Source organism: Mus caroli, unplaced genomic scaffold (assembly GCF_978045245.1).
Source record: "Mus caroli unplaced genomic scaffold, Mus_caroli_1 scaffold_10, whole genome shotgun sequence".
Taxonomy (NCBI): Eukaryota; Metazoa; Chordata; class Mammalia; order Rodentia; family Muridae; genus Mus; species Mus caroli.
This window is the reverse complement of record NW_028227265.1, coordinates 116,597,923-116,612,285: the sequence shown is the minus strand read 5'-3', so window position 1 is coordinate 116,612,285 and position 14,363 is coordinate 116,597,923. Positions and strand designations below refer to the sequence as shown.

General features: G+C 48.4%; 1 protein-coding gene across 6 annotated transcripts in view; it reads left to right on the top strand.

The window, feature by feature from the left end:
- The window catches only part of Atp11a (ATPase phospholipid transporting 11A), a 129,860-nt gene that overhangs the window by 62,720 nt on the left and 52,777 nt on the right, over nt 1-14,363 (top strand). For all 6 annotated transcript variants that reach the window (XR_015048694.1, XM_085844203.1, XM_085844204.1 and 3 more), the window contains exons 2-4: nt 4,399-4,521; nt 9,908-9,997; nt 10,735-10,815. Coding sequence is in view for 5 of the 6 variants with exons in the window: in XM_085844203.1 (XP_085700329.1) it covers nt 4,399-4,521; nt 9,908-9,997; nt 10,735-10,815 (294 nt within the window). In the remaining variant the exon portion in view is untranslated. The remainder of the gene's footprint in view (nt 1-4,398; nt 4,522-9,907; nt 9,998-10,734; nt 10,816-14,363) is intronic.

Below are 14,363 nucleotides of genomic sequence, written 5' to 3'. Positions count from 1 at the left end.
ACGCAGGCAAAGAATAAGCTCTGTCCCCTTCTCTACCCCGCGTGGGTCCTAAGTGAGGGCAGGGCTGGCACACGGTGACCTTTCCCCTGCGCTCTGCTCTGTGCTCCCCTGGCCACAGCTCTTCTGTCCTGGGTCGGGTCCAGGGCTTGTTTCCCCCGGGACAGGACTCTGTGGAGGTGGGGGTTCAGGAGGAGGAGCACACTGAGGAGATTTACAGTGAGCTGAGACAGCCCTTCTTGTGGACGTGGCTGCATTGCCAGACCTTGAAGTGCTACTGTCACTTCACTGAGGTTGCATGTAGGCTGTGCAGTGGGGAACTGGGCTAGTAACAGTCGTGCTTGCCAGCACATCTCCCTGCTCATCTTTGAAGAGGACCCAGAACCTTCACTGTCTCTGGAGAGGGGAGGCAGTTCCAGTGTTCTCCAGTGGCAGGTTCTCAAGTGACTTCCATTTGACTGAGCATCTTTGACCTTGACCTGCCTTTACTTTTCATAACTGATGATAACTGGCTCTCTCTCTCTCTCATCAGTCTCTTCATACTGAAGCCCAAGTATCTCTGGGCTTGGGAGAGAGCATACCCTGTGGTAAGCTGACTTCTCTAAGGGATGCTTTGAGAAACTGCTTATGTTGAGAGACAGAGATGACACAACCTCAGGCTATATGCACAAGTGCACACAGACATAGTTACCCTGTGGTCATAGCAAGGTCTGAATCTGGTATGTGTCTGTCAGAGGCCTGTGTGGTACCAAGGCCATCATTGTCCCTGGACAGGTGCTCTTTGTGGTCCGCAAGGTCTGCCTACAGATCCCGGCCCTGGGAGTGAAGTGGAGGCCATCCTCCAGCCTGGGGTTCCCTCCCAGAAGAGACAAAGCTAGTGGGTGTTCCAGGGGCCCCACACCCACTGTCAGGATGGCTGCTGTTCATGATTGTTCTGGAGAAAGAGTGTAGAGAGGTTTGTGTGTAAAGCACGGGCCCTGTGCCTACACAGGAGTGGTCAAGGGAGCCTCTTCAGCCCTGCTTGAGTGATGCCCCTCAGATGCTGGGAATACTCCAGTTCCGAGTAACCTCGGGCTTGAGGCCAGAGCAAGAGAGCAGGAAGTGCTGCTTGTGCTCTCGCACAGCAGGCCAGGGGTGGATGAGAAGTCCAGCCTCCTCAAACAAAGCGAGTCGTAGGAACTCATTGAGATGTTGACTAGATGTGGGTTTTTAGGGCTCCACTTGCATCTTTGTTTGAGCAGGGGGAGCCTGCTCAGTTTGATGGAAACTCAGTCTCCAGTCTTCACCAGGCCCACTAGAAGGAACTTTCCGTGGTCTTTGTGGAGACTCAGATGTGGATAAGCTTCCCCTGAAGGGCTCAACCCCTGCCCAGACCATGGATCTCTCTAGGAGAGCACGCCGAGCGTGGTGGTCAGTACAGCTCTAGCAGCCTGCCGTTGGTCTTTGATGTGACTGTGTAACAAAGATGTGTGGTCCGTCCACAGTTATCAGAGATGCATACTGCAGCTCAGGTGAGGAGGATCCCGGAGACTTTGAGAGGGATGGCGTGTGGGCTGGGCCCAGCTGAAGCTGCAGAGTGGAGGGACACAGGAACACGATGATGGGATGTAACTGAGAGTAAGGGAGGTGACAAGTTGTACTTAGGTGTTTTTAAAAACCCCATCCAGTTTCTTTGAATGGTGGCAGGATGATGTCTTCCTGTTAGAGTGGTCTTGTCTTTGGTGAGTGAATTCTGGAACACTCCCTGTCCTCCTTGTGTGAGCTACACCAGTAGGCTCCTCTCTGTGCTTCACATGAGTCACATGATTGAGATTCGACCACAGACAGTGGGCGTCTACCCCTTAGGCATGTTCGGTGGCCTTCTGCCTCTTCATCCACTGCCCACAGTGAAGAGGTACCAATGACAAATGACTATTTGGAAAATCTGTATTTTAATTTTTTTCCTTAAAAATTAATCTGGCACCAATATGTCAAAGATGCTAACCTGGATGATTATTTCCACAGTCCAGAGTACGGTGTTTGAGTTGTTTTATAATGTCTCTTCCACAATCTTGAGTGGAGGTGCAGACTGTCATTAGGAACTGTGATGGTGGGCAGATCTTGGCAGGACCCCATCCCATTGCCTCTGCTGTACTGGGCAAAGGCAGTTAAGGCTAACCAGTGCTCACTGGGTTCCCTCAGTGAGTGGATGTGCTCCCTCGGCAGCTGCGGGCAGCCTGTGGCTCCCAGCTCTTCCTCGCTGGGCTGGGCTGGGCTGGGCTGGGCTGGGCTGGGCTGGGCTGGGCTGGGCTGGGCTGGGCTGGGCTGGGCTGGGCCCGGCCCCTAAAGTGTTCACTGGCCTCTGTGGGCTCAGGCACTGTATCCACAGCTACTGCCTCCTCTCCCAGGATCTCTGCCTGCTTCACAGTGATCTGTGTCAATGTCTTCCTTCCACCTTGTCACCTCCCTGCCAACCTATTAGTCCCCTCTGTTTGCTCTATGCCACACATGAGGGAGCCTGGATTCGCTCATCCATGGAAGTGCTGTCTGCATCACATGCCTCAGATTTATTGATCTATACTTTTTAGTACTTTATTAATTAGTCATGTGAACAAGGTCCTGTGGCTTGTCTAGACTTGAGTTGTTGCTAGTAAGTATCCATTTGCTCTGGTGGGGCGCAACCCCAACAGCAGTCTTGTACCCTCAAGGAACAAGACTACTAACACTCTTGCTGTGATCTGAGCCTCTGGTGGGCCGCCCGATTTGTCATCGGTCAAAGACAAGTGCTTATGGGTTTTATTTTTAAAAACCCAGGCAGTCAAGTGATTCCTAGGAGCATCTCTGACTCCCGGTCTCGGTCAGGAAGAGCAGGAATTAATATTTAACTGCCCGTGTTAGCACACTGAGAACAGAGCCTGGCCTTCAGTGTCTTGGCCCATGCTTCCTTGCGGTTAACCCTTTCCTAGAAAGCTCCCTACAGCTCAGCTGAGCCTTTCCCAGCCACTAAACCTGATGCATCTGTCTCAGCTGCACCCACAGCCAAGTCTGGGGATGAGACCTTTTTAGGAGGCATGATCTGAGAGCCTCAAAGCAGCTCGGAGGAGCGAGATTCCCAAGGGACTGCGTGTGTGGCTGCAGGGATTCTCTTCAGGGCTCCTCTTCCACACACTTGCAGGTGTTTTCCACCCAAGCCTTCTCTCCTCCTGAGGGTGGACAAGAAGGTGCTAGTTCCCCTCTAAGTGATGCCCCTGAGGCCTGCTGTGACTTCAGACTCCAGCCTCTCAGTGGGGACTCATGGCTGCTCCTGAAGCTTAGTGGGAAGGTTTCTGGGAGTTTCACCAAGCACTGGAAGGGATTTGTGTGTCTTCTCTTTCCCATGTGTTTATAGAACTTATGTCAGAGCATGAGCAGGGAGTGGAGCCCTCCAGCTGTCGTGGGATATGTGGCCCTTACCAAGACTGCTCACCATCCCCTACCCTCAGCCTTCCCAGGAGACTAAAGGCTGTGCATGAAATCATCTCTTACTGGGAGGGGCTGCTGGGCCTTTGTTCTGACTAAGATAGTGCCTGCTGGGCAACCACTGTGCCTTAGAGGATTCAGGGCACTGGGTATGGTGGAGTTGGGATGAGGGAATGCTTTCGTGGCTCATTGTGGAATGAAACCAGTCACTGCTCCGGGAGTGGTCATGCTGCATTTAACCCAGGGCTGGAAGTTGGCTCCTGTGGCAGTGGTACTCACCCTGCCTGGCTCCTGGGGATGTGGCTGCAGTTTGAACTGTTTATTCCGACTGCTGCACAAATAAAGCTAGTGATGCAGAGTGTATGCCATGCATGCGTCTTGTACCATAGCACACTGGGGGACAAGTGGGAAGGGATCCATGGACCCAGCAAGCAGGCGCCTGAACAGAAGGACTGGTCATGCTGAAGGACTAGAGAGAACTAGGAAGGAAGTGTAACGGGGCAGATGCACAGGTTCTGGGCTGCCTGGCACCACCTCTACTGGCCTTGAACTCACCCAGTCCTGTCTTCTGGGCCTAGTACCTGGCCATATATTTTGTGTTCCTTTCTACAATTCGAAATGCACAATCTTCCTGCCTCATCCTGTTTCTACCTGCACCCAGAGATCTTTGGGCCTCCCTCTGAGCACAGATGGCCTCTCACTGTGTCAGTGTCTGCCTGGGGAATTTGCTACAGAACTGAAGCCCCATCTCACCCGTAGGGCTAAGCCAGTCATGTGTCTGACCATGGTAGGGAACTTGGGAGCCCCTGATGTGACCCTCATCAGAATGTACTTGAGCACGGAGCAGGATGGGACTGGGACTTCCATATCAGCAGGCGGTCTCTGTCTCAACCTGATGGTGTTGTGGGCAAGATCAGCACTCCAGGCTTCAGGCACATGCTAACTGTGTTCTTCTACCCACAGTGTGCAGGGGAAGAGAACTGGGTGGACAGTCGGACCATCTACGTGGGACACAAGGAGCCCCCTCCGGGTGCAGAGGCCTACATTCCACAGAGATACCCCGACAATAGAATCGTCTCCTCCAAGGTAGCCTCACTATCTGCTCTGAGCTACTGCCTGAGAAAGGCTGCCACTGGGACAGCCCCTTCTGAGCAGCACTGGCACTCCTATGCAGCTGTCCCAAGGGAGCTTCTGCTCCCCCAGGAGCTGTGGTGCTTGGCACTGCTGTTCTGGGCCAGGCAGCCCCTCTCCACTCACAGGGGTATCAGGTGTGCTTCACAAGGGCTTACCCCCTTCACTCCTCTTGGGCCACACCTCACTCACTGCTGCCACTCACCTGACATTGCCTGGCTCTGTGTCTGGCAACGGGGCCTGTCTGCAGGATGTGGAGATGGAGTCTGTACCTAGAGAGATGTGGGAATGTCTGAAGGGTGGGAGTGAAGATCAATGGCTTCCCAGAACAGACAGACCTGAAACACATGCGTTGGTATCCCACGTGTATGTATTATGCTATGTGTGCACTGCATGTGTGGCATGTATGTGCTGTGTTTACTGTGGGGCAGGTGCAGGTACAGATGTGTAAGTCCCACCCAGACATTTAGAGAGATAGACTTGTGTGGTGGGTCTATTTAGGTCACATAAGGCTCTCAAGAAGGAGGTCTCTATCATTTATATCCAGGTGTTTTGTCAAACAGAGCTCTCTGGAGGAGCCACATATGTCACAGAACCCTGCATTGTTGAGAAGACTTTATGACCCAAAAGCTTAGCTTCTCAAGGTCTTTTTTTTTTTAATATCAGAGTTAAAATATTTACAATAGCTTTTGTCCAGAAGCACAGCATAGGCAGGTAAAATACTCATAAGCAAGCCCACCACATGAGTGTCCCCTGAGGTGACACAGTGCTTGGTAGTGAAGAGACGGACAGAGAAACCCTGTCCAGAAGCACCCCTCCCAGCCCCTGTGCTCACGGGCTGCACTGACCCTCCTTCAGCTCTCTCTGAATGTGCCTGCCTCTGTGCATGTGTGCATGTGCAAGAACACGTGCTCATGCTGTGCATGGCCATGTATGTGTGCTCATGCTTTGTGCGTCCATATCTGTGTCCATGTGTGTGCATGCTCTATCTGCTGATGCTGTGTGTGCTGGTGGAGTGTGTGTATGTGTGTGTGTGTGTGTGTGTGTGTGTGTGTGTGTGTATGTATGTGTGTGTATTCTATACAGACTGTATAAGACTGTGCAGAGCAACCTGACTGAACTCTTTGAGAGGCTGGAGGCTTTTACAGCTGATAGAAGCCACAACCATGCTTGGAGAAATACAGAGCCTCTCCTTTGCTTTTAGCCTTTTGGGGCCTGTTGCCCACAGTGACTCTCAGGCTTTTTCTTGTCTGTGCCCCTGGGGAACATGAACTCCACAGCCTCCTTGATTTCTGGAAAGGAAGTCCACAGGGAGGGTGTGTGGGAATTGCAGGTCCCAGGGGCATTCAGAAGCAGTTTCTCCAGGGAGGCTCCTTCATACCAGGAAGCTTTTGAACAGAACCAACAGAGTTAAGTCAACACTCTGGGCAGAGAGTGGGCAGAGAGAGGCCAGGCCGGGAATCGGCAGAGCCGCTTGTGCACCTTTCCTCTCAGCTTCCCACAGGCTCAGCACCAACAGTGGCACCCGTGTGGACATCAGTGCCTTGACTCAGTAACAAGGAGCCAGTGATGTTTCAGGGAGGAGATATATGTAACCTGGCCCCTGTACCACTCAACCTCAGGAGGGAATGGTAGGCTCTTGGTCAAGAGGCAAGGGCCCAGGACTTCTACTGACACTGGGCTATTATCATTGGGAATTTATCATTGTTTTTACTCAAATAACCCCTCACATGCATGGAAAAAGTGCTAATTTGTTCAATGGGTATACAAAGGTTTTGTAGAATATGTTTATAGTAATATAGAAGGTGTCTGTGTATCCAAGGAAGTTTTGTTTCTATCATAGACATACCAAAGAATGCCTCCGAGCCTAACAGTGTGATTAAACTGGGATCTGTGGCAGGGCTGGGCCTGTGAAGAGTCACAGGGACATTAAGTTGCAATAAGCCCCAACCTGTGTGGCAGGTTTTCATTACTAGTGGTCAGTGTTTGGCCAGAGTTCCCATTTTATCCGTGGGGATCCCTGTCTTATGGAAGAGGAAAGAATGAAAATGGCTGCCTGTATGGTTCTGCCTTGCCTCTGGCTGGTGCTGTGTCTGTCCTGGCGAGACTCTGCTCTCAGGAGCAGTGACTTTCTGCCCACTGCCTTGTGCAGAATGGTCCTGGGGCATGAAATTCACAACTTCAGGGGTTCCCAAAGTAAATACTGGCTCCGTCTGCATCGCCTGCTCCCACCCCACACCCCATATGCTCAGGAAAGCTAGACTATTTTTGACTACTGCGAAACTGATTACCTCTGCCAGTTTGGATACAGTTTCATTGATGAGTATTTATACAAGTGACTTCCATATTTACCATGTCACTTAAACACTGAACAACCTTATGAGGCTACAACTTGTGCATGAAGGAACTAAAGCCTAGTGGCAGGAACACATCAGTGGCCACAGAAGGTAAGTGCCCTGAAACCAATCTGTTCCCTGAGCATGGAGGCCATGACTCCTTCCCACTCACAAAGGACAGTGATGCCGTGACTCCACTTGATTAAAGACCAGTGTCTCATCCTAGTGTTTCTGTGGAATAGTCAGGTACAGACCTGTGGGCTAGATCCCATTTTAAGTGAATAATGGCAGAAGCTTTGGGACCTTCGTTTTATTTCCTGGCTGCTGGCAAACAGAAGCGTACCCAGTTCTTCTCAGTGTGTCCCATTGACTTGTGACAACATGTAGAATAGGTGGGATTTCTGTGATCCGTCCCCCATGCCAGCAACAAAACCAGAGATTGGCATACCCGGGGGGAAGGAGGCTATATGAACAGGAAACTCACATGCCAGTGGGGCACCCCCTGCTCAGTATGAACAAAGGCCAGTGAACACTGTCAGGTCAGTGTGAACACAGAAAGGCCAGCAGGCACCTTCTGTTCCATGTGAAAACAGAGAGGCCATTGGTTCTCTGTGAACACAGAGAGGCCAGCAGGCATACTCTGCTCGAAATAATGGAGAGCCCAGCTGATCCTGGCCCAAAGTTCATGAGTATGAATCAGAGCTTGTTTGCTGTCTCTTGAGGTTCAGTATGCCTCAAGACGTCTTCATGGGAGGGAAATGCTGTGTTCTCGTTTTTCCCAGCTGGGATACTTGCTCTGCTGATATGAGAGTGGAGATAGAACTTGATACCTGAGTGTGGATGACAGTGAGATGTGTGTGCTGGCCACGTGTCTTCACAGATAGCAAGATTCTTACAGATCAGCAAAGACAGAAGATGTGTGACTGACCTGCTACCATCACTGAGCCAGTACAGGCTCTTATAATGAACAGTTCTGTGTGTGAGAGAGAGCATGTATGAGGGGCACATGTGTTCGAGCAAATGAGCACATCTGTGCTTATGCATGTCAATGCCATAGGTCAGAGATGGGTGTGCTTAGTCACTGCCGTAGGGTTGTTTTGTTTTTGCTCTTGGTTGGTGGTGGTAGAGGTTTTGTCGGTGCTGGTGGTGTTGAGTCAGAGTCTTTCCCTGAATGTGGAACTTTCTATTTGATTGGATTGGCTGGCCAGCGAGCTGCAAGGACCTCCCCGTCTCCACTCTCTCTATGGGGTTGTTATTCAGTGCTGGGATCCTGAACTCTGGTCCTCACATGCACATGGCAAGCATTTTGTTTGACTAGGCCATCTCTCCAGCCCCTTGTTTTATCTGCTACAGTGGTGTCACCTACTTGTGGACATTTAAATTATTTGTCTTCCTGTTACATTCGGTCAGCAGTAATAACTATTAACAATTTATGGACCACGGGGTGATTCTCAGCCACAGCAGGGCAGGTCTTCTTAGTAGTAGGGCTGCATAGCAGTCCTCAGTCTCTGGTATAGGTCAGGTGATTGTCACCTGTAAATATTTCAACAGAGGAAATATTGGATATTAAGTAGGAACTTTCCACCAATGTGACTTTGTTGCTAAGTAATATTTTTAAATTTTTTTTGTTTGTTTTGTTTTGACAAGGTCTCTATGTAGCCCTGACTGTCCTAGAACTTACTATGTAGGCCAGGCTGTTCTTGAACTCAGAGAGCTCTGCCTGCCTCTGCCTCTGGAGTAATGGGATCGTGTGTGTGTGTGTGTGTGTGTGTGTGTGTGTGTATGTGTGTAGAAAAATGTGCATATGTGAGTGCAGGTACCCATTGCAGGCCAGAGAAAATGTCAAATCCTTTAGAACTACAGGTACAGGCAGTTGTGAGCCACTGGGTGTAAGGTACTAGAAATATTTTAACTACTGTGCAAGTAATGAGTTTTGGCTGGGTACAGAGAGAAATAAGGTTGACTTCATAGAATAGGGCCTTAAAATAATTCCATTTTACAGTGGCATTGTATTAAAAAAAAAACAGAAGGTTCAAAAACCAAGAGATGGGTCTATGGCCACCCCAGAACTGTGAGGCAGAGAGCTCAGAGTCTGCCACTAGAGTCGTCTTGTGTCTTTAGCGCCCCCCTTAGGAAGCTAAAAGAAAGGTATGAGTGGAAGAACTGCCTGGTTCACCACAGTGAAGAGAGAGGTAGAACGGCAGTCTCCATCATAGCCAGTGCCTGCTTTAGCCGGGGCTTTGAGCTGTCTAAGCCTTCCCAGTATGTTTCCACAGACAAGAACACTAACACTGGAGTCACAGGGAAAACTGCACATCTGCCGTAAGAGAAATGAAAGACCCCTGAGCAGAGGGGAGACAGCCCTGCTTGATGGGCAGGAAGATGCTGTTGCACAATTGTCGGCACGGTTGCCCCGGTCCCCATCAGTGACCCTGAGGGTCTCCTCATACTTGTGAATGTTGTGAAAAGGCAAATGAGCTCAGACAGCAGCACAGTATAAAGGGCATGGAGAGAGTAGCTGCTGTTCTCAGTAGATGCTGAGGAGTCCATTTGGAGAATATGTAGCCTGGGAACCACCCTCTTTTCTTACCCTATAAATCTAGCAAAGTCCCTTGCATGTAGCCACAGACAGATGCAGCATCATGCCCTGCCATCATGGAAGCAATCCTGAGGCAGCTCAGACTCAGTTCCTTCTGCTGCATCTCAGTTGTACCTGATAACAAAGCAGAGATGAGAAGATACAGCCCCTGACGTAATGGCTCTGTACCTGCAGAAACTGCCTGAGTGCTTTGCTCTCTGCCTTGATTCACTGGGCTGGGCAGTCTGGACGTGACTACCTTGGAGGGCACACTCTGTCTTAGCAGCTTATGTTAGGCGTTGTAAAAACCCTGATCAATGTCAGTAATGAAGCTCTGGTGAGTTTGTATCCACATTTGCACTCCCTCCTGCTTGTGCACAGGAGGACACCAAACGCAGAAGCCCATTCTTGCTTTTGTTTCCTGCAGTACACATTCTGGAACTTCATACCCAAGAACTTATTTGAACAGTTCAGAAGAATAGCCAACTTTTATTTCCTCATCATCTTCCTGGTACAGGTAAGGACAGTCCTGGCTTTCTGTCTGACACACAGTCACTGACATCAAGGACTCGGCACCCTAAGTGCTGCCATCCATTCTTGTATTCTCGAGGCTTAGCTCAGTTGAGGACCTCAGCTCCGTACATGAACCTTCCTGTGGCTGCTTCCCAGCCTCCCGAGGAGACAGTGCAAGATCTCCAGCCGCACCTGGCATCTCCACTTACTTCTTTCTGATACCCAGAAAAAATGCAAAGCAGTTGTACATCCAGAGAGACAGGGATACGGCAAGGGTGTGGGCAGATGCAGCCTGTAGAATACACTTCCTGAACAGCAGTATAGCATTTTTCTAAATTATTTTAAGTATGGCTATACATGACTTAAAACCTTCTACCATGAAGTCTGTCAGAACTAACTCACATATGACACCTGTAGAATGGACTAAATGAGACAATGTGTTCTGTGTCAGACTTGTGCCCTGGCCACACACTGACATGGTTTCCCCTTAGGGAGCCTCCTAAGCATTATAGCATTATATATTATATAATTATAGCATTATATATAATATATATTATATATTAGCATTATAGTCACCAGGACAGGGTGGTGACCCTTCTGTGCATGTCACTAGGCCAGGAGGAACCCGGCAGGGTGTTGAGGTAGGAAGAAGCTGGGTTGGGAAAAGGCTGGGCGGGGCCAGCTCGCCATCAGGTTGCTAGGTGTTTCCAGGGTGACACCAGGGCTCTCTTCTCGCTACAGTTGATCATCGACACACCCACAAGTCCAGTGACAAGCGGGCTCCCACTCTTCTTCGTCATCACTGTCACGGCCATCAAGCAGGTAGGGCTTGGATACTTACTGTGGGTGCTTGTGGTGATTGACAGTTTCCATGGTGAGCGTGGTGTCAGGTGGGTGACTGCAGATATCCAGTGCCATCCTTGGACCTCACAAGTGTGTCGTCAGTGTGAGGATGTCAGTCAGACTCCATCAGCCACCAGTGTGGGACCCAGCAGCTCCTTTCCTGGCTGTGGAGTGGGGTTTGCCCTTCCCCCGTTCCGTATTCTGTGCTTTGGAAGTAATTACTAAGTGTAGTCTAACAGTTAAGGGCTTCGTCTCCTTCCTAACCAAGTATGTAAATTACCTCCAACTCTTATCCAAGGGTGATTTGTCGGATTCCGTTCTACCTTTACTCAGTGGTTGACCAATATCAGCATGGATTTACAAATGTTTATTTTAACCTGTGGGCTGGCATCCAGTAATGTTTAGCTTGTTCTTGCTTAAGCCATCTCTAGTTCATTCCATTGGATTCTGTGTTCCTTTAGCATGCATGCCTTCCCATTGGGTGTTTATTTACTATTGTGTGTGGGGTAGATGAGATTCCCTTCTCACTCTCTGAGCTAACATTAGCCATGAGACAGCAGAGTAAAGCCTGTGACATAATTTAAGTACCCTGTTGTTTCTCAAAAGTTTTATGATTTTAGTTGTTAATTTAGGTAACAATTTATTATAATTTTAACTATGATACAACATATAAGCTAAATTGTATGTGTGTTTGTTCTGCATGTAGATCTTCAGTGACAGTTAATGAGAGGCCATCTTTTCCCCATTTGAGAGTTTAAATCTATGTGAATTTTGTTCCGTGGATACTCCCGTCACTAGGTTGTTTTATGCAGACTTCATTACTATAGGTCTGTAGTACAATTTTGAAGTTAAATCTATAAATGGGACAACTATGCTGTTTTGGACCTTTGACCCTTTGCACTTTCACAAAGATTTTAGGATTAAATGTTAAGTTTTTAAAAATATTTGTACATTCCTAACTAATTTTTTAATTAAAAAAAAAAAAAGAGGGGCTGGAGAGATGGCTCAGCGGTTAAGAGCACTCTTTCAGAGGCCCTGAGTTCAGTTCCCAACAACCACATGGTGGCTCACAACCATCTGTAATGGGATCTGATGCCCTCTTCTGGTGTGTCTGAAGACAGCTACAGTGTACACACATACATAAAATAAATAAATAATTATTTAAAAAAAAAAAAAAAAAGAAAGAAAAAGAGCTCACAGCCAGGAAGGCAGGTATCCATGTTACCCCCAGGGGCCGCCTGCATTCTGAGTGGGTGTCTAGTTTGTTTCAGCTAATTTATAAGGAAGACAGTAGAACAGTGGTTTCCAGCCTTCCTGATGCTGTGACTCTAATACAGTTCCTCATGGTGTGGTGACCCCAACCATAACATTGTTTCCATTGCTACTTCATGGCTGTAATTTTCCTGTTGTTATGAATGTATTGTAAGTATCTGTTTTCCAGTCGTCTTATGTGACCCCTGTGAAGGGCTGTTCAGTCCCTAAAGGGGTCATATCCCACAAGCTGAGAACCACTGCCATAGAGTGGCTTAGCTTACTGGTTTGGTGCCTTTGAATTGGAGGAGAAAGTAGGTCTCTGCATTCTGAGCTGTCCAGAACAGCTGGATCCAGTGGACTGTCTGTCCATCCTCCCAGTCCCTGATTTACCTCCCCCTCGAGTGTGCTTCTGCCCAGGCCTGGCCTGCTAACCATTGTGAGGTTAAGGGAGTGTCTTCTTGGGCTCCAAAAGGTGGGCGGGGAATGTCTCTGGGAAAGCTGTCTTAGGGGCATGCTGTCCTTTCTGACTGATCTCATTCAGGTAGCATAATGTTCGAAAGGTTTGTCCACACTCTAGCATGTCAGAGCTTCGCTCCATGTCATAAATGAGACACTCTGGTGTGCAGACCTGATCAATTCATCCCACAGTCTGTGTGGAGCACTTGTCCACTGTTCACGTCAACCCTGGTCACGCACACTGCTCAGAGCGTTTGTGTGACACTGGTGTGCTCTGTTCCTGACTCTTTATATATTTACTTGTCTTGATTTGTTTCCTTCTTCTTCTCCCTATGTACTTATTTTTAATTGACCAATAATAATAATTATATAGTGTCAGGAGATAAATGAAGATTGGAGGATGTCGATCCTTAACTCTTGGGGTGTGTCTACAGGTAAAATTGCACTAAGCTTCTGAAGAGCCGGCCAGACATCTGCCTTGTCCAAGCCAATCCTTCCTGCCTGGAGGCCACAGGCTCTGCCCCACGTGCTCTCAGCCTGTCACAGCTGTCTCAGTGTGTGCCTGGTGGCCAGAAAGGCTGGAGATCTCTCCATAAACTTGAAGACATCTGTAAATCTTTGTAGACCTATTTCACATTGGTTATATCCTTCTGCAGGGCACTGGATGGCCTAACTTTGCTTTTCAAGATTTAGAATTCACTTTTTCATTTGAGATGTTAGATAATTTGCAGATTGTCAAGTTCTAAGTAAATTCTTTCCTAAGAAGTGTAGCCACCCAACAGCAAGTGCTCTGAGTAGCTGGCTTTGGAATTTACTTTACAATCTGACAGGTATGGGGGTCTCTACATGGTGTGTGTGTGTGTGTGTGTGTGTGTGTGTTGTGTAAGAGACCTTTGGCACATGGTTCTTGCCATAAGATAGTAAGGATTTGTTGTTGTTGATGAAGATAATGATTATTACTTATTTTTGGAATTTTAAACAGTATAAAACTGAGGAATGTTTAAAAGTTATTTAATGGTAGGCTGGGCATAATGATACAGACCTTACATCCCAGCACTTGGGAAGCAGAGTAAGAGGACCTCTGTGAGTTCAAGGCCTACTTAGTCTTAATAGTGAGTTCTAGCCCAGGCTCAAGCACGTAATGATACTGTTTCCATTGTTTTCTGTGGAAGCCATGGAGGAGGGCTGCTCACTGGCTTTGTCTGTCCCCAGTTGCTCAGCCTGCTTCCTTATGTAGCTCAGGACCACCTGCCCAGGGTGGCACCTCCCACAGTGAGATGGACCCTCCACATCAGTTATTAGCCAAGAAAATACAGACTTGCCATTGGGCCAGTCTCGTGGAAGAAATTTCTTGATGACTCTAGCTTATGTTAAGTTGCCCCACCCCAAAACAATGAAACAAAACCCAAACAAACCAACCAACCAGGGAGCTATCTTATCTAAAATAATAATTTTAAAATAATTTAAAAAAGAAAGAAGAATCTAATTGCTGTTGGTTTCTCTTTCCCTTGGCAGTCATCTGGAAATGCAGGTTGGAAACAATGTGCCTTTGTTCTCAGAGCCCCTGCGTGTGGGGAGAGTGGTTGGCAGACATAGTCTGTACCTGGGGACTGCTGAGCCACTGTGGAGACTGTGTCACCACAGAATCCTGAAGCCAGGCTTGTCTTTTGACTTACTCGTTCCTTGTGAAGGAATTTTTCCCAAGCATAGGTCTTGGGTTTATAGGGAAGTTTTAATTACAAAGATTATTTCAGCTATAATTGCAGAAACATAAGGCAGCCTGAACACTGGTGTGAGAATGTCCAGCTATAAGGACC